The 27,703-nt window shown below is 41.9% G+C and overlaps 2 protein-coding genes across 2 annotated transcripts; one reads left to right on the top strand and one right to left on the bottom strand.

The window, feature by feature from the left end:
• Positions 1 to 221: 221 nt before the first annotated feature.
• LOC130112048 (receptor for retinol uptake stra6-like) lies at positions 222 to 23,324 on the top strand. Its single transcript, XM_056279349.1, has 17 exons — positions 222 to 301; positions 1,985 to 2,051; positions 4,152 to 4,237; positions 4,958 to 5,097; positions 9,809 to 9,975; positions 10,338 to 10,445; positions 14,703 to 14,770; positions 14,999 to 15,069; positions 15,169 to 15,230; positions 15,415 to 15,577; positions 15,850 to 15,925; positions 16,032 to 16,165; positions 20,772 to 20,889; positions 20,999 to 21,100; positions 21,324 to 21,487; positions 22,021 to 22,158; positions 23,080 to 23,324. The coding sequence occupies exons 1-17, from the start codon at positions 222 to 224 to the stop codon at positions 23,322 to 23,324; spliced, it is 1,989 nt and encodes a 662-aa protein (XP_056135324.1).
• Positions 23,325 to 25,366: 2,042 nt separating this feature from the next.
• LOC130112047 (immunoglobulin superfamily containing leucine-rich repeat protein 2-like) lies at positions 25,367 to 27,499 on the bottom strand. Its single transcript, XM_056279348.1, has one exon. It carries the CDS (start codon positions 27,497 to 27,499, stop codon positions 25,367 to 25,369), a length of 2,133 nt encoding a protein of 710 aa, XP_056135323.1.
• Positions 27,500 to 27,703: the final 204 nt, after the last annotated feature.

Below are 27,703 nucleotides of genomic sequence, written 5' to 3'. Positions count from 1 at the left end.
GGAGATTAACTGTTGTCGGGCCACATTGCTCCACCAGTGGTTTCCTCACTAGAGGTACCTTTGTGCCTCACCAATGACTACCTCGGTTTGAGCGGTGATCAAAAAGCTCTGTGTTGGATAACTTAAATTCTGCCAAAGCCTGACTACATCTCAGGAAGGAGGACCCACATTCAGGAGGATTTCATACCTGGTCTCACCTGTTTGTCTGGGCTAGAGTCACAATGGATCAGAGCAAAGTTGAACCAGAGCCCTTTGAATATATCTACTATGACCTTGTAGAGCCGACCGAACCACCCAAGGAGTAAGTATGGGAAATATAAATCCATTTTGGGGATGTTTTCATGCAGGGCTTTGACCACAGTGCTTGTGGCGTTCTTGGAAATGATACCTGAGGGGAACCAGTTCTCTCTACTAGTATAGTCATGTTGTGCTCAGGGCCTTGAATTAAGCAGATGTTTTCCTGAACTCAGGATTATTTCTTGATAGTTTGCTGATCTTTGTACAAACATAGTCCAAGTATCCCAATGGAGTCAATATGACGACAGAAAAGTGCTGATTCAACCAGTTACTTTGTGTAGATGGCTTTTGGTCAACTGAGTACGGATCTATGTGTTATTCCCTTTACTGTATTACAAAAACTCACCTTTTGTGAATTATATTTATCATCAGTCAATCAATCAATCAATCAATCAATCATTAATTGCACTGATTAGTTAATAATAATACATTTTATTTGTGGGTGCCTTTCAGAGCACTCAAGGACACCTTATAGAACACAGTAAAAAACAAGCAGCACTGTATTAGACAGCATAAAATCAAAACAAAGCAGGGTAGACAATAAAAAGTTAATACAACAGGTAAGTATAAAATCCTAATCAGCACAAAACTCAATGAAGCATGGATTAGACTGAATATGCCAGTTTTAAAAGATACGTTTTGAGATGAGATTTGAAGGTTGAACAAGAGTCAATGTCTTGTGGGAGAGAGTTCCATAGGCGGGGGGCAGAAAGACTGAAGGCTCTGGTCCCCATGGTAGTCAAGCAGGCTGATGGTGTAGTGAGTTGGAGAGCAGAAGAGGATCTGAGAGTGCGGGGGGGCGTGTGGATATGAAGGAGTTCAGAAAGATATGAAGAAGCTAGGTTATTAATGGCCTTAAAGGTGAGGAGCAGGATCTTGAAGTCAATACAGTATTTAACAGAGAGCCAATGGAGTTGCTGAAGAACAGGAGTGATATGATCTATGGAAGGAGTCCTGTTAAAGATATGGGCAGCTGAATTCTGGACCAATTGAAGTTTATGAAGACACTTGAGGAGAAGACCAAAGAGGACAGAATTACAGTAGTCAATACGGGATGTAACCATGGTATGAATGAGTATGGCTGTGCTTTTAGGTATAAGTGATGGCTGAAGACAAATAATATTGCATAGGTGGAAGTATGCAAACCGAGTAACATTGTTGATGTGAGCTTCAAAAGATAATGTGGTGTCCAGGATGACACCCAGACTCTTAACCTGAGGCAATGGAGGAACTATAGAATTGTCAATAGTCAGAGAAAAACAATCAGATTTGGCCAAAGTAGATTTAGTGCCTACTAGGAAGACCTCAATTTTATCACTATTAAGTTTGAGGAAGTGGTATGAAAACCAGGATTTAATTTCTAGTAAGCAGTCAGAAAGGGAAGTGGGCACAAGAGTGGAGGTAGGCTTGGTGGATAGATAAAGCTGGGTGTCATCCATGTAGCAGTGAAATTGAATGCCAAATTTCCGGAAAATGTTGCCAAGAGGTAGTAGGTTACAATAAATAGGTCCGTTAGTTATATTTATGTGTTGACAGTACAAACACAAAATGCTGATCATTGTGCCAACATTTCTCTAATTAGGACATAGTATTTTCAAGCATGTAAAATGAACAGGACTTTGTTAGGGTTAAATTTTGCTTTTCATAAAACTGAGCTTATTGTTGTTACGTGTTGTCCTTTTTTCAGAGTAATCCCACCATGTGACCCTACGGTGGACGACAAGCTCTTCAACATATGTATACTTTCCATATCTGTAAGTACAAAGAGGACCTTCTGCATGAAGGGCTGTGTAGGCTGTAATTCATGCTGGACCTCTCTCACTTGCTCTCGCATACTTATAAACTCTACTCTCACATAGTATATTTACTTCAAACTCACATGCATATATGCTTTGTCTCACATTCACACATTGTTTGTATATGAGGGAAAGAACCAAGGAGCCTAACACGATTGCAAGTCAGTCTGTCTGCCTGTCTCACAACCTTTCTCATATAAATGCATAAGAAGCCCAGCTTGCTGGATGGATGAAGGTTGAAGATGCAGAATGAATCACGGCCTACAAATCCCCTCACATTTTGATTACTAACATGATGAAATCTGACCATGCCTAGAAATGGTGTCAGCAGGCCCGCCCACAGAAATAGCTGGGCCCCTGAAAGGGTCCAGTGAATGCCCCCCCCCCCCCGCCAAATCTGCTTTATATATATCAAAGCATGTGCATGCTCTCTCTCTCTCTCATACTAAACAAAGACAATGAAAGCTAAGAGAGACTTACTCAGTAATGGGGGCTACATAGGCACACACACACACACACACACACACACACACACACACACACACACACACACACACACACACACACACACACACACACACACACACACATCATAATAGAACTCTTTGATACACTTAAACACCAAGGTCAACAAAGAACTGCTATACTTACACCACACGTTTCTTAGTAGGAAATGCAATTTCTTACCTTATGGCTTCCTCTTTGCCTCTTATACAGCCATCTTCCTTGTCTTACTGGATGCAAAGTCCTTTACAATGTCTTTAAAGGTATCTGTTTAGCCAGTTCACACTCATCGGCAGGTATTGCCATTACCATTGCTTATATTTAAGATGAACATGACAGTCAAAAGACATGTAGGTCAGGTGAATCGGCCATACTAAATTGTCTCTAGGTGTGTGTGTGTGTGTGTGTTGGCCCTGCGATGACCTGGCGGCCTGTCAAGGGTGTCTCCCCACCTGCCGCCCAATGACTGCTGGGATAGGCTCCAGCATCCCCACGACCAGAATTCGGATAAGCGGCTTGGATAATGGATGGATGATTATTGTTGGCCTCCATGGGCTTCCCCTAGCGGCTGGGTCCTACAAAGCTTCCCCCTTTCCCCCCCTTATGGATGACCATGGGCATCAGAGCATCTACTATAAAAACACTCCCAAGTAACCATTGCATTACCCATTGCATTACCTCAATGCAAATATTACAAAAAATGTATACAGAATATCGTGTCTTTCTCTCCCCCTTACGAGGAAAGATGCACTGTGGAAAAGTTTAAGCTCAAAGTGTTTACTTTGGGCTATTTTCTGTACATCTCTCTGCTTACAAAGCCTCATGAAGACAGCCGATTTAATGATGTTCACCATTACGTTGCCCTTTACCGAAGTGAAAAAAAAATAGTCCATGTTTGCTGGATCAAAAACCTTGGGGAAGAGACATACTGTTTTAAGCCAATATCCCTGTTCAGTAAACCACGTGTGATTAACAGTGACTGCTGGGCCAGTGACTGCATCTACGCAGGGCCCATCAGAAATAACAAGACAAGGCAACATGGGGAGTGCACCACACAAAATTAGGTTACTTCAAGAATATCATAAAGTGAGGCAACTCAGGGACCTTCTTTTCTTTTCTGTGAAAGTGGGAAAATAATCCAAGCCTTATCTTTGTCTTTGGTTGATCAAATGTCATAATTCAAAGTAAGGTATGGTATAGCAAGATAGGGTTAAGTAAGGTAAGCAGTGCACATTTGCACACTTAAAAAGCCCAAAAGACAAAAAAAAAAGATAATAGAATTAGTTAATATTTATTCATGGTACAGTATGGACAAGACTACCCTCTAAAAAATAGCATTCTCTCTATCTGAACAATGAACAGACAGGACAATAGAATCAAATAATGTCAATTAAAATTAGAATAGGCTGCCTGAAATTATCAACCAAGTGTCCTACCTAATAATACTGTGGTTGCGTTGTCCCCCAAATTCGCTACAATACTGAAAAGCCAACAGCCAAGAACACGTTGTAACCTAACAATAAAAAGGCTATCTAATGTTTTCCCCCCAATCAGTTTGCTGTGATGTTGATCCTGGCAGCCCTCAGCAGGAAAAAGCGGCTATGCCAGGGCTTCACAAGAGGAGCTTCAAGTATCTTCAGGTGAGTGTAGGTCAGCAATCAGACAGATATACAAGACTTTAATGTTCCAAATGTCTAATGCCACATATAAAAAATCATGCCCTAATCTTTTCTTGTTCTCGTGTCTTTTTAATTTTGTTCTACTGGTATTTTCTCTGTTCTCTGTAAAGCTATCTTTGAGCTGTCAAACGGTGCTCTATGATGTATCAATAAGGTGCTTTGGAAAAGAATTTGACGTTATTGGTATCATTTTTATTTATTTCCCATTTTCTCCCCAATTGTACCTGGCCAATTATTCCACTCTTCCAAGCCATCCCGGTCGCTGCTCCACCCCCTCTGCCGATCCGGGGAGGGCTGCAGACTGCCACATGCCTCCTCCGATACATGTGGAGTCACCAGCCGCTTCTTTTCACCCTGACAGTGCGGAGTTTCACCAGGGGGACCTAGCATGTGGGAGGATCATGCTATTCCCCCCAGTTCCCCCCTCCCCCGAACAGGCGCCCTGACCGACCAGAGGAGGCGCTAGTGCAGCGACCAGGACACATACCCACATCCGGCTTCCCACCAGCAGACACAGCCAATTCTGTCTGTAGGGACGCCCGACCAAGCCAGAGGTAACACGGGGATTCAAACCAACGATCCCCATGTTGGTAGGCAACGGAATAGACCGCCATGCTACCCGGATGCCCATTCTTATAATTATTATTTTTGTTGTTAATACAATTTTATGTGATTCCACAGTCCGTTAAACTTCCTGGATCAGACCCAGAATAAGGGCGTGGCGATGGCTGTCTTTGGGCTCATCTTCAGTAAGCTGTCTGTGCTAGTACTCTCCCCAGACCCTCTCCCTTTCTCCAAAGATACTCCAGTGGAAATCAAAGGTGAAGTGCATGATGTTTAGGATGCTTCTTGTGATACCTGCTTGCAAATAGCAATGCTAATGCTAATTAGTATTCGTTTATTTTATTTGGATTTTATTTGATAGGGACAATGCAATTTAACATAGTTCCAATACAGAGCATGAAACTGAAGTACTGCACAGAGAGTGTATAGCTATTGCTAATTTTCAACTTGTGTCTGTAGTTGGGCTTTACATGTACAGTGTAATTAAAATATACAGCTTTCATTATCATAAAACCACAATACAATGCAGATATGGAAGAACAATAGATACATACCAAAATACATTAATTGGGATTTACATTTTGAAAAAAAATGCAAAAACAATTAACAAAACACAATGCAATTAGCTAAAAATGGGTACAGCTCTGATTTGCTTTTAGCTTTAAGCTTTTGATGTGAAAGATTTTATATCTGGAATTAATTTGATTTCAGTTGGTAATCATCAAAAAAGACATGCATGTTAGGGTTAATACTCCTCTCTGTGCCCTTGACTAAGGCAATAGGAAGAAATGACTGGAGTTGGTCCTCGCGTGCTGCACGGCAGCTGCCCACTGCTCCTAGCTACACAGCTAGGATGGGTTAAATGTAGAAAGTAAATTTCATTTGTATTTATGTACAAATTGACTAATAGAGAGTATTCTATTCTATTCTATTCTATTCTATAATGTTTTCCAAAGTTGGCGGTCCTTTATGGAGAAAGCTGATTGTCCAGATTTAGATCTACAATGTGGTATTTTACAGTCGTCATTCACCATGTTTCTAGTTACTCTGTTACTGTCTTGTCTTTGGATGCAAAGATGCATGGGGCTAGACTATTGATACATTTGAAATAAGTAAATCTCTCAAGCTAAGTAGATTTTATCTTTTCAGTATGTGACAGTGATGTGTTTTGTCCCTTATTTTCAGTGCCTGATTGTATAAGGATGTCAGGTGTCTGATTGTAGATGGTGATGCTTGAGTCCATATGGTCATACAGTATGAAAAAATGAGAGAAAATCATAGTGTGCGTAAATAACTGGGTTGCCTGAGTGGATCTGTAGTCGCTGATTAATCTGAAACAATTCTGGTTGGTCTTTACTGTTTTTGAAATCTTGTTTACATGTTTATCATTATTTGAGTTGTGGATCTAAGATCATTCCTAAGAACTTTGACCCCCCTCAATTTATTCGTTCCATATCTTGATTTTAAAATTTTCAAGTGAGCCCTGTTTTCCAATTGAGAAACATATTGAAACTGTTCTTTCTTTCTTTCTTTCTTTCTTTCTTTTTTCAAATTCAATACAAGATGACTAGGTTGCAGCCACTGATAGACATCATCCAAGTATGCAGTTAGGGTCACTGCTGCCTTGCTAGGCAACTGAGCTAGTGCATATATGACAGCATCATCTGCATAAAGCTGGCAGCTGGCCTCTGGGCAACTTGTAGGGAGGTCATTTATAAACAGACTGAAAAGCAGCGGACCTAGGATCAAACCTTGGCGAATACCCATTTTGTTGTTTAAAAGGGAAGAATTTTCTAGGTCAACTTTCACACACTGCTCTCTAGTTTGAAAATATGACTCAAACCATTTAACTGCTTGTGTAGAAAAATTGATTGTAGACAACTTAGACAGAAGAATGCCATGGTTGACAGTGTCAAATGCCTTTTTCGGATCAAGAAGCAAACATCAACAAACAAACAAACAAACCCCACATCATTACCCCCTTCCGAGGAATGCTTTACATTTTTCAATGAAACAAAAAATTTGCAATATTTGTGGAATATCTTGGTCTAAAATCAGATTTTTGAGGTTGAAGGAGTTGATTGTTCTCTAGGTGGCCAACTAACTGTGCTGCCACAACCTTCTCAAGTGCCACTGACAGGACAGAAAGCACAGAAATAGTGCGAACGTTATATATAAGATCATGATCCCCTGCTTTGAAGAATGGTGTAATGACTGCCTTATTCCAGTTCATAGGCGGAATTTGACATTCGAGCCAGGGGGGGGCAAAAAAAAGAAAAAACTAATTGTAACAGCTGAGACCTGGCCTACCACCCTGGGAACACAGCACGAGCAGATATGGACAAAACAAACATGTTAAATAAACATATATGTTTATTTTTAAAGCAGATTTGAAATTACATCGTAACAATTTAACAGTTCGCCTTTATGAAATCCAATCACGGCACGGCTGTCTGGGAACGCAATAGACACACGGTGGCGGAATGCCCCGACGCTTCAAAATTAAACTAAACGCAACAGCCCCAACGTAAATAAAGTCCTAAATCAAAGGGGCATCTCCAGGAATTAAAGAAGTGTTCGACTTAAGTGGAAAACGATCGTTTTGTACATCCAAAACATGTTGAGGGGAACTGGGGCAGAGTAGGTTGCTTAGGACAGCCGTGTTTTTCTCCAAGATCGTCTGCGTTACCTAGTTCGGCTCGTGCGTCTGCGGGGTGACCGTCAGGACTGCTAGCAGTTGCTGCTAATCCAGAGCTGCTCCAAGTTTCCTCCAAGTTCACAACAGTATCGTTTTGCCTGTCGTCATCATCGGTTATTGATGTTTGTGTTGTATCCTTGTTAGATCCCGATGGCTGACCGTTTGTGTCGTCTGGAGCTCGACGTTTTAAAAATCTCCTTATGTCCATATTTTCGTGCCGACTAGATAACTACAACGTTATTACCCATGTATGCTAGCTGAGAATCGCTGGTTCGATTTACGTTAGCGTGCGTGTCACTCATCACATGACCCAGAGCCCTGAACATTTTTTTTTTACTAAAGCAGTATATGAACTCAGATGTATTACCTAGTACCATTTAGTTGTTTTGTGTTATTTAAAATATTGATAAAATATCTGGCCATGCCAAACGTAATTATTCCACTCTTTTTTGAAACAATGCAATTACCCGTTTCAGCCGCCAGGGGGGGCAGAGGGAGCACTGCCCCCCCGGCAAACTCCGTGCACGTTCCAGTTATTTGTGAATTTGCTGGTCCTAATTGATAAAATATTGAGATGAGTCACAGGTCTTGTCAATATATAGCTGTATTTCCTAATGAAATAAGTGTTGTGGTTTATACAGATGAGGATACTGGCGGGTTGTCCTTTTTATGAACTTTATTCAGGAACAAAGAACACCACTCGTGCATGTGTGTCCTAACCGTCTTTAGTTCTACATATGTACATCCGCCTGAGAGCGCGCCTACTGGACTCTCGTCGTATTACCTATAGTATAGGCTCACTGCCGTATTACTCCATGTACTATATTGTAACGTGCATGGATAAGTAGACGCGCTGGCCGCTGGCTGGCGGGTCTGACCCTTTAGCCGAGCGAATTCGGGGGACAACGTAACCACAGGAACTGCCGCGGCCGGGAAGCGAACCCGTATCGCCCGCACCGCAGGAGACATCGCTAACCGCTCGACTAAAGGGTCAGACCCGCCAGCCAGCGGCCAGCGTGTCTACTTATCCATGCACGTTACAATATGTTCAAACCCATATACTACATCCCCCTTTTTCCACAGAACAAAAAACAAAACAATCACATTATAGACTTGTTTGTTTCACTATCTTATCAGTTTGAACTTACTGCATTAAGAAACATAGATGCCTTTGTTCGTCTTTCTCTTAAACGTCAAAATGGAGATATAACACTGTCCACAAGACCACTATCAGCTGTTTAAAGGTCTGGCTTTGAATATTTACCATATCTATTCTTGACATCAGTACAGTGTTACATTCTTCATACATCCCACTTCTGACACCATGTTGTGGTTTATATGGATGAGGAGACTGGCGGGTAGTCCTTTTTATAAACTTTATTCAGGAACAAAGAACACCACTTGTGCATGCGTGTCCTCAGTTCTACATACGTACATCCGCCTGAGAGCACGCCTACTGGCTTCTCGTCGTACTACCTATAGTAAACGCTCACTGCCGTATTACTCCGTGTATATGTTCAAACCCATATACTACAGTAAGTATCCAAATTATAAATGTCTTTTGCCTTAGAATTTGATAATTTCTTAATAACTTCTGTAATTTTTTACTTCATTGATCTCTTGGGAATGAAAGAATCTGGGGATGCTATAGTTACAGTATTATTAGTTATAGTTGAAGAATTAAAATCTTATTGCTGTAGTGTTGCTATTAGTAGTGATGCTAATACTAATATTCATTCTATGTAAAGCATTTTTAAACACTGCTACAAGTTCTGTACAGAGTAATAAAAAGTAAAACTGGCAAACAACAAATGTACAAATGCAGGACAGAAATCACACTGAATAACAATGATTCATGTCCCAAAACACAATGACTCAAACCAAACATGCAACATAATTTTGAACAGAGTACAACAAGAAGGAAACACGGCACAGATTGTAAGAAAAGAGATGGAAAACCACCCCCCCCAAAAAAAGCCAGTAAAAACGTAGAATGACAATCCTTGACAAAGCTTGTTCATAAGGGGTGATCAAAAGGTTTGATTTTCCTAGTCTTACCTCTTCCAGTGAGGCACTCTAATGGCCAGTGGGCCTAAAAGAAAAAAGTCAATCTCTTTTTGACATTGGACTGACATTTTGCGTAGCAACAAGTGTTTCAGCTCGAGATCGAAGGTTGGACTCCGGTTCATAGGTTGGATGGATATGTATACAAGTTATATATACAGTGAGTTGCAGCCAAAATAAAACACCATGCACCTCTTTTTTTCCAGAGTACATGAAGATAATTGCTATCTTCTACTATCCAATCCTGTATTACCCACTGTTGGTCTGTGGCACTCTGCAAAACAAAGCAAGCTATGCACTTGGCAGCCTCCTTTCCATGAGTCATTTTGGGGTCCTGCTGTGGCAGAAGTTTGACTGTCCCAAGACCCCTGAGGTGAGATATCCACTTAGCACACAATTGTCGCTCCAGCATAGCCACAACCCTGAGAGCAGGATAAGCGGTTTGGATAATGGATGGATGGATATTGCTAAATAATAGTAATCAATCAATCAATCAATCGAACAGATTTTATTTGAATAGCGCTTTTCATACAAACAAATATAACACAAAGTGCTTCACACAAATGATAATAATAAAAATTTAAAAACTAATAATAATTTATCAGTAGTTAACATATTGTCAATTATAGTCATGAACTGGGATTTATAAGATCAACCATCTATTTGACATATAGCTTAAACACTTTTAAGATTTGGCTATAGTTAAGCTTATTTTCTCCCATTTCTTCTTTGTAGATCTATCAGTATTATGCTGTACTCGCTAGTCTCCCACAGCTGGCCTGCCTGGTGTACCTCTGTGTCCAGTTCCCTTTGTTTTTTATCAAAGGACCAGAAAATGATGAGGTGAGAGGACTCAGTGATACTTTGTTGTGAATGACTGATGCAGATGACAGTGTTTCTTTACTACAGAGATTCAATCTGTCAGTTACATTTTTTTTCAAATGACATGTGCATATGTGCAAGCAAGTTTAAAGATGAAAAGACGGACAGCCATTTCCCTTAACATGGTATAAGATAATGTGTGGCTGTGTATTTTTGTTTATAGGTGAATAGAAATCATGGTTAAGAGCCAACTGTGTGTACAGTGTGTATGCATGCTCTGTATGTGTGGTGGTGGACAGTGTTGGGATGTGATGTGGACCCAGTTCAAGTGACGGGGAAATTGTGGGTTTGGGGTTAAACAGTGAGGTATTTTACTATGCCAAAGACTTAATGTTTCTATAGAGACAGATCTGCTATACCACAGACAAGATGAGATATTCAAACGAAATTAAAATACCTACATTTATATATATTTTTCCCATTATGTGAAAAATATCAACGAGCAACAGGGTTTATGAAATGCCAACACTGCACTAATCTGGTATATTTTCTGTGGCAGTTGACGTTAGGAAGATGAATTTCAACATGAAACCACCAAACCAAAGTACCCGGATTACTGTAAGCAGCTTGCACAGAGCAGAATGGTTTTAAGTGCACAAGACATTATTTGTTTCATGGCAGGTATAACCAGTACATTTTTTACATGTGATTTAAAATATAACTAAGAATTACCAGATAAAACCTATTGTTAAAGCTGCAATACTGAAGGTTTACATGCAAACAGAGTCCTTTAGTACTGTTTTTATTTCTGATGTATTTAAGACAAGAGCAAAGCTATGAATAACCAAATCATGCTTTTGTAATTGCTCAATGGCTAGAGTCTGTTAAGATTTTCCCCAGGGAAGATAAAAGGTTACAGATACCTCGAACAGTTACTACAACCTGACCAGTTAAAACTCGAGCTGGGGAAGGTGTTGAACTGACTACACTGGCAAATCAGTTTCATTTCGAGTCACTTCCTGGGATTTGGAGGAGTCAAACAACACTACAATTATGCCATATGTAACGGTCACCAAGTTAAACAAATCCAATAATTTTTGGTACTACTTCAGACATATCTTTTTGAAAATCTGGTCTTCAAATTACTTAAAGATATGAATTTGTTACTTTGATATGTGGATGCAGATGGCTGTAACATATGATGCATGCATTTACAGTCGGAGGGCTGGGGTATAGCGGTGGGGTGGTTGGTGTGGGGCAGTGCTTTTAAAACAGGGAGCTGTTCTTAGCTTAACTGGCGACACTTTTACAGGGTTTAACGCCCCGGAGCTAAAGGAGGCTATTGATAATGTATTAATTGCCTGATAATGTGATGTAAAATGGATAATAATAATAGTAATCATCATCATCATCATCATCCTTATCATTACATTTATATAGGGCTTTTCTAGACACCCATAGTGCTTCACATTGAAGAATTTAAATCTATTGAAAATAGATCAAATTCCAATGAAATATCTCCTTAATTGTGTCAAAAAGTATGAGACAATTAATGCTATTATTTCTGGATATATTATTTTAACTGAAATATTAACAACTTTTTCTTGATAATGTAATACATTATTTCATGATAAATTATTTATGACATATTATTACATCAGCTGGGACCTTTTCATTTACCATCTGGAATCTCATCAGGAAAAAATTATATGGGAGAAACCTTAGGAAAAGCAACAGAGGAGGGATCTCTCTTCCAGGATGGACAGACATGCAATAGGTGTCAAATGCTTATAATACACAAAAATAACATAACATCATAGATTACATAGGGCAAGGTAATCAATCAATCAAGCTGCATTTTATATAGCGCTTTTCTAGCTGCAACAGCTACTCAAAGCATTTTACAATTAATTCACCAATGATATCACAACTTATCCCATTAAAAGATCATAGAATATATACAGTTAATTCATAAAATCCAGCAAATTCAAATGTGCTGGGTAATAAAATTGTAAAAAGAGTACAAGGCAAATTTAGTGAATCTGTGATCATCCAAGACAACATCAGGAACCCCACAGATGCAGTCAGGAGCCAGGAAAACACTGCCACCAAATCAGCTTTGCTCAGTGGGGCCCTGCAGACAGAAAAGACTTCACATGCACACATGAGGCGAGGCAGACTTCAACACAGCATTCACACGGAGATAGAAAGAAGACAAGAGAAGTGATGAGAGTGATGCAAAAGTTGTCATAGCTAAACAAATAGTATAAAAACAAATTTAAATGAGAACAGCACAAACAATAGTGTAAATCTCCCTGAGGGTGAGATTGTGACTAAGAGAAAACAGGACACATCACAAACAGGCCCCAGAGTCATCAGCCGGTCAAAAGAGAGAGAGAGAGAGAGAGAGAGAGAGAGAGGGAGAGAGGATTCATGGTCATCAGACAGTCCGTAAAGGAAGAAAAACTGTCCCAGAAAGTGAAAAAGAGAGCGACAGAGATAGAGAGGGGGGCGGGGGGGGCAGGCACACAACATGGGCACACGTTCTCAGCGATACAAACAAAAGGTTAGAATGGTACGATGCATTCAGAAAGTTTAGGAACATTCTTGTTGGCAGGACAAGACCAAGAGATTACTGCTAAAACCTACAGTTATAAATACATTGAGACTGAGACCCTCCTAAAAGAGGATAGTTGTGACAAAGCTCAGAAGAAAGTCAAACCAAAGAAATAAGACTGCTACTTGAAAGCTAATGAGAAGAGATGGATTTTCATTTTAGATTTAAAAGTGTCAGATTCTCTTATGTGAGCTGGGAGACTATTCCAAAGAAAGGGGGTGCAGTAAGGGAAGGCTCTGCAGCCTGCATACTTCTTTTTAACTCTAGGGACAGAAGGGATGCTTGCATTTTGAGACTGGAGGGCATGAGAAGATACATAAGGCTGTATAAGAGCTGACAATTATGAGGGGGCAAGCCCATTAAGTATTTTAGAGGTTAAAAGTATCACTTTAAAGTCAGACCTCGCATGAACAGGAAGCCATTGAAGGGAGGCTAGAATCAGCACGATATGGTCAAACTTTTTTGTTTTAGTTAATATCCCAGCAGCAGCATTTTGAACCAGCTTAAGGTTTTTGGTGTTAGCACATGACAGGTCAGAAAAAAAGGACATTGTGGTAATCTAATCTAGATTAAACAAAAGCATGGATCAGGATCTCAGCATCAGCCATGAACAGAAAAGACTGAATTTTGTCAATGTTTCGTAGACGGAAAAAGGTGGTCTTTTTGATTTCTCTAATGTGAAATTCAAAAGATAGGGATTGATCAAAAATGACAGATTTTTGGCTGTATAACTTTGAGAGTTCACACAGTTGTCAAGAGATACCATTTCTTGGTGATAAAGGCGACTTTGTCTTGCAGGGCCAATAACCAGCATCTCAGTTTTTTTCAGAATTAAGTAGTAAGAAGTTAGATGACACCCAAATTTTCACTGCAGACAAGCATGCCTCTAGATTTCTGTTGTGAAAATGATTGTCTGACTTGATGGGTACATACAGCTGGTTATCATCAGCATAGCAGTGGAAATTTTTCCCATAGCTCCATAGAATATAGCCAAGAGGAGAGATGTAAAGAGAGAATAGCAAAGGACAAAGAACTGAGCCCTGGGGTACACCATATTTCACTGCAGAGAAATTATATGTAATACTACCATGGAAGACACACTGAGTTCTATCAGATAAGACTTAAACCAAGACAGAGCCAGATCTGAAACACCTAGGTAATTCTCAAGGCAGTCCAAAAGTATACCATGATCAATGGTGTCAAAAGCTGTGCTAAGATCAAGCAACAGTAGCACTAACGTGGAATTGGAATCCAAGCAGGCAATGCAAGCAAGCAAAAAGTCACTCACCACTTTTGTGAGTGCAGTTTCAGTGAGTGGAATGACAGACTCTAAACTCAGATTGAAATGGGTCAAACATATTTTGTGTGAAAGATAGGCCGAAAGTTGATCAGCTATAACTCTTTCCAAAATGTTTAAAATGAAAGGCAGGTTGGAGATTGGTCTATAGGTATTGAAGACCCCCTGATCAAGATGTGGTTTCATTAAGAGAGGTTTAACTATGGCAGCTTTAAAAGTAGTAGGAACAGAGGCAGAGGTAAGAGATGAATTTATAATATTTAGTATTGAGGGACCAAGGAACACCGAAAGTTCTTGAAACTGGTCCTGTCCCCTCATCTGCTGAGTACTAATCAGTGATAAATTCTGTATCTTTTACATATAGGACCTTGACAGTAGCTATTACAAGGACTATGTGAAGTCAGTTCTGAAGAAAAGGTCCTCAACTGCCAGGTGAATGACAGATTGTTATTGATTATATTGTTCATCTCTATTACAACAAAAATAAATCAATACATTTTCAAATTCAAGAAACTGGTATGTTTATGTCTATAAGGCAAGTACATTGGTACCGCACATAAACATTTGCATCAGTTCGATCTTATGATTTATAGTCCATGCACAATAATACCTACAGTTTATGAGAAATATTTGCTTCCCTTCTTTTTTAATCTCCTCAAGTGACGACAAACAGAAACTGTCAGATAGAATACTGGAAATGCTGAAAGGTTATGTGTACACACCAGAAAAAGGTGAGTAGACCCATTAAAGAATATATTGATATTTCTGTTTTTCATGGGAAAGAATTAATTGAGTTTACAGGGATTGATAAAATATATTTTCTCTTTCAGAGTTTTGTTTCCCACTCAAGTTGTCGGTTTCAGCATTTGTTGCCTTTGTGGCAATTTATCACGTAAGTTGATACAAGAGACTCCACTGAACCCAATTACAATACAATATTTCACCAACAGGTTGTGTTTACAGCAGTATTGTTTTGTTGAACTATGAGGCATATTTCATTTATGGTACGACAAAAAGATAGTACATACAGTAAACTATTACACAGGACTGTAACGGCCACATGCTTGCCATTTTAGGTGTCCTTGCTGTTGGTCGTTCTGGTGATCCCCACTCTCCACATTGTCCGTGCCGGTATTGATGATAAAATCGCCTTCCTGTTACTCGGGTTTAATATTGTTCTATCAGACGACAAGATGGAGGTTGTGCAAATTGTCACTTTCTATACCTGGTTGTTGGAGGGTAGGTCGTCCACACTTACACCGATCTATAGAAGGATTGTTAAGTGAACTTAATTTACCGAATTTTCTTTTTTTTTGTAAAACTTTTGTTTTTCTGTGACCTTTTAATCTTTTTCGGCCTTTAACGTGTGTGTTCTTTTACTTGTAAAGCTGCTCGATAAGCTGTTTTTAAAAAGTGTCAAATAAATAAAGATGAATTTGAATTCTGAATTCAAATTTGATTTGATTTGAAATTTATTCAGTTAAATAATTAACAATTATTTCTTATGACAGTGTGCTACCTGTGTGCGATGACACTGTCCTCTTTGATCAGTCTAGTGATGCTCATGAGATCCATGGTTCTTCACAGGTGGGTGGTTCGATCTCACACTCACCTCCACCTTACTGTGGAAGATTTGGTAGAAACCCAGGACATCATGTATAATGGTACTGTGTCAATGGTTCCTGTGTTTTAGGTCAAACCTAAAGGGACTGTACCGGGGAGACATTTACAACATTTACAACTGCCAGAAAATGATCCGCCCATCTAAACCCGGCATTGTCTGTTGGATGGGCTTGACAGGCTACCAGGCTGCTATCGCCTGCCTCGGTAAAGACAAACTGAGATTTTTACTTCTATACGGAAATGTCGATTGAAAGTATAAACACTTGATAAACATCCAAACACTTTGTTATATCTGCATTTGTACAACTGCACCCGCCCTTTTTTCTCCCCAATTGTATCCGGCCAATTACCCCACTTTTCCGAGCCGTCCCGGTCGCCGCTCCACCCCCTCTGCCGATCTGGAGAGGGCTGCAAACTACCACATGCCTCCTCCGATACAGGTGGAGTCGCCAGCCACTTCTTTTCACCTGACAATGAGGAGTTTCGCCAGGGGGACGCATGTGGGAGGATCACGCTATTCCCCCCAGTTCCCCCGCCCCCCGAACAGGCGCCCCGACTGACCAGATGAGGCGCTAGTGCAGCAACCAGGACACATACCACATCTGGCTTCCCACCCGCAGACACGGCCAATTATGTCTGCAGGGACGCCCGACCAAGCCGGAGGTAACACGGGGATTCAAACCGGCGATCCCTGTGTTAGAAGGCAACAGAATAGACGGCTACGCTACCGGGACGGACGCCCCGCATTTTAAGTGATTTTCATAAATGCGTGTGGAGTTTGACTGAGTTGCGCAACTTGTGGACATCAATCAAATACTATACACAGAAGACATTAGAGTATTTACAGCACACTAAGCTCACCGGCCACATGTTGTTATACACAAGCAAAACCTGTAAAACACAACAAGCCATGAAACAGATCTGGACAGTTCGGTTTCACACACTAGAAATGTGATTGATGTTTTTGTTACTGCAACACAAACGATACAACATTTAAGAAATGTAGGCCTAACATAAAAAGCAAAACTAATGTATTGTAGCGAATTCGGGGGGTAGTCCGAGATACCGTCGCCACAGCCGGGAGGCGAACCCGTATCTCCTGCACCGCAAGCGATTACGTTAACCAGTCGACTAAAGGCTCCGACCCCTTAGTCGAGGACCAACGTGCCTACTTAGCCATGCACGTTACACTACCCCCCCCTCCTTCAAGAAGCGCGTCCCCGCGCTTAAGCATATCAGCTCCTTAACGCCTCAGGGCGCCTACGCTTCCGATGACCTTACGGTCGCTCCATCCCACTTCTGACACCAATGTAGCGAATTCGGGGGACAACTCAACCACAGGAACTGCCGCGGCCGGCAAGCGAACCCGTGTCGCCCGCACCGCAGGAGACACGGCTAACCGCTAGACTAAGGGTCAGACCCGCGAGCCAACGGCCAGCGTGCCTTCTTTTCCATGCACGTTACAGTATTAAAAGGTTTGAAAAGGGACTTTAAACGTTAAAAACGAATCTAGTAAATGCGTATATACGTTCGGCGTTCTCTGTATATTAGAATTCCCTTTGTGTGCAAAAATATTAAACTTGATACATACATACTTAGACATCAATATGGTTTTTTCTATTGTTCTGAATGTTTTCTTCGAAACATTCATCTTCATCCACTATAATTGCATCACTTGCAGATGCAGCCGTAGAATTGCAGATTTACAATACTGAAGTAAATACACTAAGATTATGAAACTACCCATAATGCAGTGCCATAAACATAATGAGCACTTATTATTACGACAATTACTACTACTGCCACTAATAATGATAAAATGTCGTTATTTATTTCTGATTTTTCCCTTTTTCTTCCAATTTAGTGGCCAATCGATCCCTATTTTTTAGCTGCAATTCCCACCCTCGTACTGTCTTGAAGGAGACGCCTCGCCACTTCCGTGACATGGCGACTTCAGGCCGAACGAACCCTACATAGGCCTCGCCAAAATCCCGTTTCTGGCTTTGTCACGTGTGCCCCACCGTAGCAACGCGAAAATATGTTGTTATGGGGTTAGCGCTCATCAAGGAAACGCTGTACACCCACAATTTAACCTGTCTAAGTTATCCACAATCAACATTAACGTTTTTAACTCAATCTTTGCTTGCTCCACGTTTGAGCATAGGATACTTCACCCCTTATCATGACTACAAACAAAACGAGCTCCTATATTGTAGTAATATGACTTTTACATTTATACACAGGTAACAACTTACTGATCAGCTTTCTTAAATGTGAGAAAGTCTATTTATTAGATATATGTTCATTTTCAGACAACTAACGTTACTTACCTCCGTTCTGTTGTTGACAGCCAGCAGTCCAAAATTACAAAAGCAGCCAGCTGTCCAAAATTGCGAAAAATACAAAATTACAAAATTGAAGGTAGCTAACGTTAGCTTTGCTTCGCACCGAGTTGATAGTTGATTGTTTCCTTAGCAACGCAGCGGAAATCCGGCGTCCGTTCGCGAGATTTGGGACAGGGTACGGGATTTTGGCGAGGGCTATGTAGGGTTCATAATATCGCAGGCCGAACCACTGCTTTTTCCCCTTTTTCCCTCACACACCCAGAGGCGCATTCATGTGACGAACACAAGCCGACTCCGCCCCCCTCCCGAAGACGGCGTTGCCAATACACCCATTTCACGCTGCGGCCATCTTGGATTTTAAAAAAACCAAGCGGTGGGAACTTAGCCACGCCCCCTTCTTACTTCATTGAAAACACTGTACCATCCTGCAACTCCTATCAAAGAAGGGAAAGAGATATGTCTATATATGTGTATATGTGTATGTATATATATATACATACACATATATATATATATACATATTCACTAATCTTTCAATAGTGGATAGCTCTGTTCTGACACATCATCTTGATAACAGGAACATGTGTGGATTTATATTGCTTCCCACATGTATGACATATCCTCATGTGTCCAGTGAGGTTTGGGCGACTCTACCTGATCATGACTACGACGTGAGGCCCCTTTCTGTGGAAGACCAGCTTGACGCAGTAAAGAAACGCATCGCTTTCCTGGAGGACGAAAATAAAAAGCTGAAAAGTGAGCGTTTTGGTCTAGAACGCTTCCAGTGTGCACCCGATCTGATCAGGTTTTACACTGGTTTTAAGGATTACCACACCCTCAAAGCACTCTTCCTAGCCTTACAGCCTACTGCAGAGTCCATGGTGCGATGGAGTCAAACGCAAAGGAACAGCCATAACCTAGAACACATTTCTGTGTCCGACTTCCATGCAGAGCATTTATCGCTGATTGATCAGTTTTTCCTGTTCTTGTGCTGTGTGAGGCAGGGCTTTTTTGCCCTGGATTTATCTGTACGATTCAATGTGTCGCCGGCCACAGTCAGCAGGAACTGTACGACGTGGGCCACTATTTGCTCTTTATGTTCGGGACCCTCCCAATATGGCCTAGTAGAGCAGCAGTAGACGAGCTAATGCCACCAGTATTCAGGGAATTCTACCCAAACACAAGAGTGATACTAGACTGCACAGAGATCCGCATCGAGACAGCTAGTTTGAAGGTTTTGAACACCATGACATACTCCCATTATAAAAGTAACACTACACTGAAATCCCTAATTGGGATCGCTCCCTCAGGGTCAGTTAGCCAGGTAAGTAATCTATACACAGGATGTATTTCTGATAAGGAGATAACTAAGAGGTCAGGTATTCTGGACCTCTTAGAGTCAGGTGATGAGGTCATGGCCGATAAGGGCCTCCTTATCAAAGACCTGCTCGATGAAATAGATGTAAAACTTGTCATCCCTGCATTTTTAGGCCCAAGTGGGCAGTTTAGCTGTGATGAGCTCACAGACGCACAGAGTATTGCTGGCTTGAGAATACACATCGAACGGTCAATAAGAAGCATAAAGGAGTACCACATTTTTGATGGAGTCATACCCCTTTCACTAAGTGGAACAGTCAACCAACTGGGGACTGTGTGTGCTCTCCTAACAAATTTTCAGGGACCACTGTTTTAAACCTTTGTCAAATTCAGCTGACAAGAAAATAGTGCACACAAACCTGAGATAGATTGAAACATATTTAACTTCATTTCAGTACAGTCCCATTTTTTAGCCCACACCTTGAGATGAGCAATCACTATCTTAGTTTAGTAAACAATTGATGATTTGAGTTGGTAGCCAGTTCCAGTTTATTGCTACAACAGAATGACAGTTGACCCAACATATTTTAGTTTAAAATGAACCAACAGTTTTGTTAAAGTTAAAGGACAAAGAATGAAAATATTGTAGATGGGACAATCTAATGTATAAATATTGAATGTACAGTATAAAAATGAAATGTATCTTATTTTTTATTTTATTATGGTTAAACAGCTTCTTTGAATACAGCCCTGTGTGTGTGTCTCTCCTCACTGGCACAGGAGAGGCAGAAAGTACTGGAAGAAGAAAAGATCCAGCTTAGTTTTCATATTGTGGTAAATGACGGTAGGTGCTCGAGGTTGGTTGTCCAAACCATGTTTGCTGCTGCTGGCCCCGGCTGCATTGATTTCCGATTGAGTAAGAAGGGGGCGTGGCTAAGTTCCCACCACTTGGTTTTTTTTAAAATCCAAGATGGCCGCGGCGTGAAATGGGCGTATTGCTGCTTCATCGAGTCCGGCCATAGCCGGATCTGACGAGACCGGGGCGACTGCATCGACGCAAAGCCGATGCTTAGACCGCTATACCACCGCGGACCCCAGCATATCGTTATTGTTAGTATTACTAATCACTAATCTATGTTGCTTTGCAGGAATGGTAATCCAGACGGTTGTGTTTTTCATCTGTTTCTTGTTCCTGGTGTTTCTAATCATCATTCCTGTATTCTACGGCCGAAACCTCATCCTCTTCCAGATGGGTGCAAAGGCATGGTGGGTCAACATCACAACCACCTCTGTTATGATAATAACGTTAACCGAATGTAGATCAGACTGGTGTATCTCATGCCATATCTTCTTTCCCACCTGTATGATATGGAAGGCCAAGCTGGATAACACTGGTATTGGCCACAGCACTTCAGCACGTGATGGCTAAGTTTGTATTCATCAAAATGGATGCTGGTAGCAGAGACTTGAAAAACAGGTTAGTTAATGGTTAAAAATGGTTGTATTGGTTATAAATGGGTTTTTTTATATCGACTACTAGGTTTTGATTTAGCTCTATGTCATAACTTTTGTCTTACTGTAAAACATGGGGTTTCATATTTTATGCAAAGTTAAAACCAAACAACAACAAAAAAAAGATGAATAATGCTATTATTTACAATGCTGTATTCCCTTTCATTGGTCACAATTTACATTTCCAGAGGGAGTCTCTTCCTGATAACATATCTGCTGTACCTGATTAACATTGTGGTGGGCCTGATTGTCAACATATGGAGAATCGTGATAACCGCTTTATATAATATCCTCCATCTGGGGCGTATCGACATTAGTTTACTTCACCGCACAGCTGAATCCCATGACCCAGGTACACAAGCCTCCCATCTGTGTGCAGAAATTAATCTATATTAAACTACACGTTCATCTGAAGGATACTGTGTCATTTCAAGTTGAACAATGAGATGAATAACCCATAATGAGATGAATAATGACCCAAACGACTATCAGTACTGGCATACATGCCTATTATATTTCAAGACTGTAAATAAAATGCATTAGTTATGCTTTGTTTGGTCCTTAGTTCAGATCTTTATCTTGACGCAACACCGCTTATCAGCACACTCACATACTGTACACACAAACACATACCTCTACACTAACCAGAGTTCACCACACACACACACACACACACACACACACACACACACACACACACACACACACACACACACACACACACTAACTTGCTCTCATGTATAGTGTATTGCAGTTCTTAAACTCAGTTAAGCTACTAGTGGTGTATATAACCTTGGTAAAATCACAGACAGCCCATTGAATAATCCCCTCCTGTGATTCTGAAATTCTATTTCTCCTGCTTCATGAACTGTGTCTCCTGTGCAGCCTATCGCTACTATGCCCACTATCTGAAGATTGAGGTCAGCCAGTCTCACCCTGTGATGAAGGCCTTCTGTGGATTGCTGCTGGACGTCATAATCCAGGGTGGCAGTGCTGGACAGAAGATGCGAGATGCTGAGGAAGGTAAAGAGACAGAGCTGTGCACACACTAAAAATGTAGTATGTGTTCATATTGTAAACATGCAGGCAAGCCTTGTGTCTATCTTGTATTGACAGCTGGTTGTGTTCTTTATAAAAGTCCAGCACAGTATATCTCAAAGGTAAGGACTTCAAGAGCACAGAGTTGGGCAAATTGAAAGTATGGACATTTTGTTGCGCCAAGCTGTGACTAAACAATTTATCTAAGCCCAGGTACATGACCTGCATGAAGTTGGCACCTCATATGTTCAAACACATGTAAAACTATTTCTGTTCATTTGTGCTTCATTTGTGCACGCTTGTGCTCATACCGTTTTTGAGATATCAAACAACGTTTTGCAAAGATAAGGAAAAAAAGATCAAATAAAAAAGTACAATATAAATAAATAAATAAATGATACATAAATAAATAACATAATAGAATAGAATAGAATAACATATATTGATATATATGATATATGTATATAATAGAATAATATAATATATAATAGAATAATAAATAAATGAATAAAAAATAAAAGATAAAATGTCATTCAGTAGAAACCGGAAGTCAGTGGACTAGTTATGCACAGAGCTGATTGTGTCTGTAGGGATGCCCGACCAAGCAGGCGGTAACACGGGGATTTGAACTGCTGATCCCCGTGTTGGTAGGCAACAGACTAGACTGCTACGCTACCTTTTTGTATTTTTGTATTTTTTTATATTTTTTCTGCATGCATGTTCATCTTTCTGTCCTCCGCCTGCCCACACTAGTTGGATCACACATGACTAATGTGATCTCTATCTACCACTGCCTCTTATACAGCAAACACTAGCTTAGTGTTTCCTATTACATCAGTGACCCTTGACCCCTGCGCGTCAGTGTCTGACTCTGTCCTGACATCTTGTTCCTCCACGCCTCCTCAGGGATCCAGATGGTTCAGCAGGAGAAGAGGCAGAACAAGATGGCCACCAGCAGGAGGATCCGCGCCCGCTGGCAGCTCTTCTACACGCTGGTCAATAACCCCTCGCTGCTGGGCTCCAGGAAGCACTTCCAGCTGCAGAGCTCGGAAAGCTTCCTCAATGGCAGCCTCAACCGCGGCAGCCAGGGAGGGAGTCAGAGGGAGGCAAGTGCACTGGCGGCAGAGACGACGACGACCTCAGATAACTGAGGAACAGTGAGAAGAGATGTGCATGGTGGCTAAGACACAGAGTAGTCTGAGCCAGTGTAGGATTTGGCATTTTGACTACACATAGAAACTGAAATGTTTGATTTGCATGCGCACTATCGTGTCAGAGCCAAGAATCAACTAAATGGTCCCATTAGATTAAACCTCGCCCACCACCCGGTACTCCAGAGATAGTCAAGCAAAGTATTTTTAAACCCCATTCAGATGAGCAAGATGCTCTGGTAGTTGAGTCCATCGACGTTTCCTTCCTCTGTGCTCTCCGTCTATGTGTATGTGATGCATAGGTCAGTGGTTTCTGCCTAACATCGATGTTTGTTTTTTATGTTTCATTCGCATCATATAAAAGCCCTCTCTGCTGCATAACTGCTTGTGACTTCGGTTATTATGCTGCTCATTCGACATGATTCAATGTTTTTTTTCTTATCATTACTGTACCCTAAACCTCCATTTCCATATCAATTTCAACATTGTGCGCTGTGTATTTCTGTTGTTGTTGCTTTGTCCCCCCCCCTTTATCTCCCCAATTGTATTCGGCCAATTACCCCACTCTTCCGAGCTGTTCTGGTCTCTGCTTCACCCCCTCTGCTGATCTGGGGAGGGCTGCAGACTACCACATGTCTCCTCCGATACACGTGGAGTCGCCAGCCGCTTCTTTTCACCTGACAGTGAGGAGTTTCACCAGGGGGACATAGCGCATGGGAGGATCACGCTATTCCCCCCAGTTCCCCCTCCTCCCCCCGAACAGGCGCCCTGACTAACCAGAGGAGGCGCTAGTGCAGCAACCAGGACACATACCCACATCCGACTTCCCACCCGCAGATACGGCCAATTGTGTCTGCAGGGACGCCCGACCAAGCCGGAGGTAACACGGGGATTCGAACCAGTGATCCCCATGTTGGTAGGCAACACAATAGACCACCATGCCACCCGGGTGCCACAATATCACTTTCAACATTGTGAGCTGTGTGTGATGAAACAGCAAAGCACAGGCAAATGTCTGTTGTCATATTTTCTCACATATTCAAATGAGATGAGGCAATTCTCTCTACTGCTTTCTGGATGTTATGTGATGCCTTTTATGTCTAATAAGCGATACTGTTTATAAGCATCAACAAAGTGTTTGCTGTCACTGTCGAATAAAGGCAACTAGTTTGCATCTAAACACAAAGGAGACCATATTTTATTAAGATTAATGCGGAGCGAGCGAGAGAGAGAGAGAGAGAGAGAGACCTAAACAGTCCTACAAATGGCCATAATTGTCGTCAAAAACAACCCATGATATTTCTGTCAGATGTCCAAGGATTGAGGCACATATACAGTATTTCTAGGCAGGTACCCGGTGAGTAGACTTAAACACCTGTATGAAAATTGTGAATGTTGTGAGTGGCAGGAGGAATGGGTATGACAGGCGACGGCAGTAAACACCCAAATGACATTTGACTGGGGAATATCCAAACAAAACACAGCATATTACAGCTCACACCATAAAGCTAATAGCATGCACCTCAACTACCAGAGCAGGTTTGGAAGACAGAACAGCACAGCCGTCGTGATGTTTCACAGCTATAACAGAGTTACAATAGAGTCACATACACTTCCTTAAACGTTGATCTCAGTATCATATTTAGGCAGTATTCTAGTTCTTCTCTTGCTTGGGTAATCAGAGGTAATGTTTAACTCAGCTATCCACATAGTACAGAGAGCACATTAAAAGGGCATTTTATCGAAGCACCTTTAAACAGTTACGTATCTTCACATGATATTTAGGCACAGCATTACTGGACAAAGGTCTAAAGCCGCCTGTACGTTTGCTATCTGCTCAAACATGTATTTCCTATTTTGGTTTCAATACTTGTAAATTATATGAGTAATGAATCACATAATATCTCTGAGGGCACTTTGAGCACTCCTACCATGACAGCACACATGCCACTAGCCTACATGTCCAGTTTGAGCAACGCAGCAAGGAGGGAGGTTAGGTGTCATGGTGAGTAGGTGCTCCCCGGGGCGGCTCAGCAACACAGTCAGTGGTTTGGATATGTGTAGTTGCTTGTGATGGTGACAGCCTCAGCTCCTAATGGCAGGCGATCGCTGTACTCGGATCCCACCTCGCAGTCCTCCGAGTTGCCCCTGCACTGAGACAGGGTGAAGGACTCAGTCACCATGCTTTCTTCCGTGTCCTCATCTCTCTGTCCTCCTCCTCCGCGCTCCATCTCCCCTTCCTCCTCATCCGGCTCGCTGTCGTTAATCCTCCTCCGTGAGTCAGTGTAAGGCGCGTGCATGTTGAAGTTAGCGGCGAGGTTCCTCTCCATGTGGTACTGGTCTTTCGCCTTGAGTATCAGCTTGTACGTCTTTCCCCGGTACTTGTAGACCAGGTGGAAGCAAGTGGCTCCAAGTAGAGGCACGGTGGATACAGTCAGAAGGCAAATGCTGACTGAGATGATGATCAGCAAGTTAGGCACCCTTCTCCTGGTGGTGAAAAGGACTTGGACCTCACAGTCCTCCCCACTGTAGGTCAGACAGAGGGAATAATTTGTCCCGGGGCGTAAATTGCTGAACATATACATGTTGACACCCTCTTGGATTCTCGACCATTGGACAGCAGAGTGTTTGTGGTCAGCGGTGATGCAGAGAAACAAGCTGTTAGAGTGGACCTTTCCGGGCGCTCCCGGAGAACCTAGAGGGCCTTCATGGATGTCGGCGGCGGCACTGACTCGGACACCAGTCTTGTCTTTGGGTAGGAGGAGGGGGTTGAGGCGCACCTTTGCCTCTGTTTCAGACACACCCAAGGCGATGACACCGAAATTGAACGTGTACTGCTTGACATCCTCCAGGCTCCCGTTGAAGCCGTGGTTGGAGATGTACCTTGTGTTAGCAGTCAGGCCACATTTGCTAGCATGTGGTGGATACCTTGGTGTTTGTTCATCGTAGGCAGTATGAGCCTCCCGGGTTGGCGGTAGAGTGGGAATGACGTCAATAATGTCTTTTCTCTTTATGTCAGCGGAAAGGAAAGGATCAAATATGGACATTTTAGACAGTGGTTGGTGTATTGACGGCTTGGATTTAGTGAAAGCTGGCATCTCCGTCACAATTGTTGTGGGTGTAGGTTTTGGTAAAGCCACCACCTCTGCTATAAACAGATCCTCACCTGTACCAAACTCATTTGCAGCTGAACAGCTGTAATTACCACTGTCCTTCTTGCTGACCTGTGAAACAATAAGGGTCCCATTATTTAAAACTGTTATCTGACTTTTGAAGGCTGGTAAAGAGTCTTCGATGGATTCTGCGGAGTCAGATGGTAAAGCTAATTCTTTCACGTGGTTTTTGGTGTGGATTTTCCATACCACCGCTGGCTTTGGGTTTCCTTTAAAATCACAGGTCAGGATCAATGCTGTGCCCTCATAGACGGCTGTGTTATCAGCATTTGGCTGTGTTGTTATTGTGACATTGGGGCCCATGCACTTTGATTCAGGCAATTTGACAATAATTGCCCCTCTACGTTGTGGTGGACTTGCACACACGATGGAATCCTGCTCTGGGACTATAATAGGCGTTGTGGAGATCCATTCCCTTAGCCAGTCAATGAAGCAATTGCATGCAAATGGATTGCTGTAAATATGTAAGTGGTTCAACGATAGCAAGCCATCGAATGTCCCCTCGGCGATGGTAGTGAACCTGTTATTGTTGAGACGGAGCGACTGCAGGTCCCGAAGGTTGGAAAAGGCATCCCTGGGCATGCTGACCATCTCGTTGTGGTTCATCTTCAACATCTTCAGAGCTGTGAGGTTTTGCAGATCCTCCCACGGAAACTCTACTATCTTGTTGTGGCTGATGTCAAAGTTACGCAAATGAGACAGGGGTGTAAGGGCCCCCAGCTCGATGGACACCAGCTGGTTGTGGGCCATCCATAGGGACGTCACTTGAGTGACATTATCAAAGCTTCCTAATGCGATCAAACTTATTCTGTTTGCAGAGAGACTCATGCTCGTTACGTTGGAGGGCAGTCCGCTGGGGATTTCAGCTAGGTCTCTGTAGGAACATTCAGCAAAATGGCGATCATATTTGTCCGCGCAGGCACAGAGTTCAGGGCATCCATGCACCATATCAACGACCATGGCAATCCACAGGGTGAAGCGAAGCGAGTGTGAGGCTGCCATTTTCTGCACCTGTAAAACAAAGTCACAGGCTCAGTGCATATTTAGTCTTCTCTCCTCTGATACAGTATCAACAGAGTCCTGTATGACAGGAAACTATTGCAGCTGAACTATTTGTTTGTCCAGAGCTCGCACGTCCATGAGAAATGAATATTTGAGAAAAGGGGGAAAAGGGGGGGAAATGGAAACAAAAGTAATTCATGCATT

This window comes from Lampris incognitus, chromosome 4, assembly GCF_029633865.1.
Source record: "Lampris incognitus isolate fLamInc1 chromosome 4, fLamInc1.hap2, whole genome shotgun sequence".
Taxonomy (NCBI): domain Eukaryota; kingdom Metazoa; phylum Chordata; class Actinopteri; order Lampriformes; family Lampridae; genus Lampris; species Lampris incognitus.
Note: the sequence above shows the minus strand (reverse complement) of the source record. Positions and strands in the feature narration are given on the sequence as shown.

Coding starts and splice junctions, on each gene's coding strand:
- LOC130112048 (XM_056279349.1), top strand. CDS start 222: ATGGATCAGAGCAAAGTTGAACCAGAGCCCTTTGAATATATCTACTAT. Junction 5,098..9,808: donor TACTCCAGTGGAAATCAAAG/GTGAAGTGCATG, acceptor CTTTTTTTCCAG/AGTACATGAAGATAATTGCT. Junction 15,070..15,168: donor TGTGTACACACCAGAAAAAG/GTGAGTAGACCC, acceptor TTTCTCTTTCAG/AGTTTTGTTTCCCACTCAAG.
- LOC130112047 (XM_056279348.1), bottom strand. CDS start 27,499: ATGGCAGCCTCACACTCGCTTCGCTTCACCCTGTGGATTGCCATGGTC.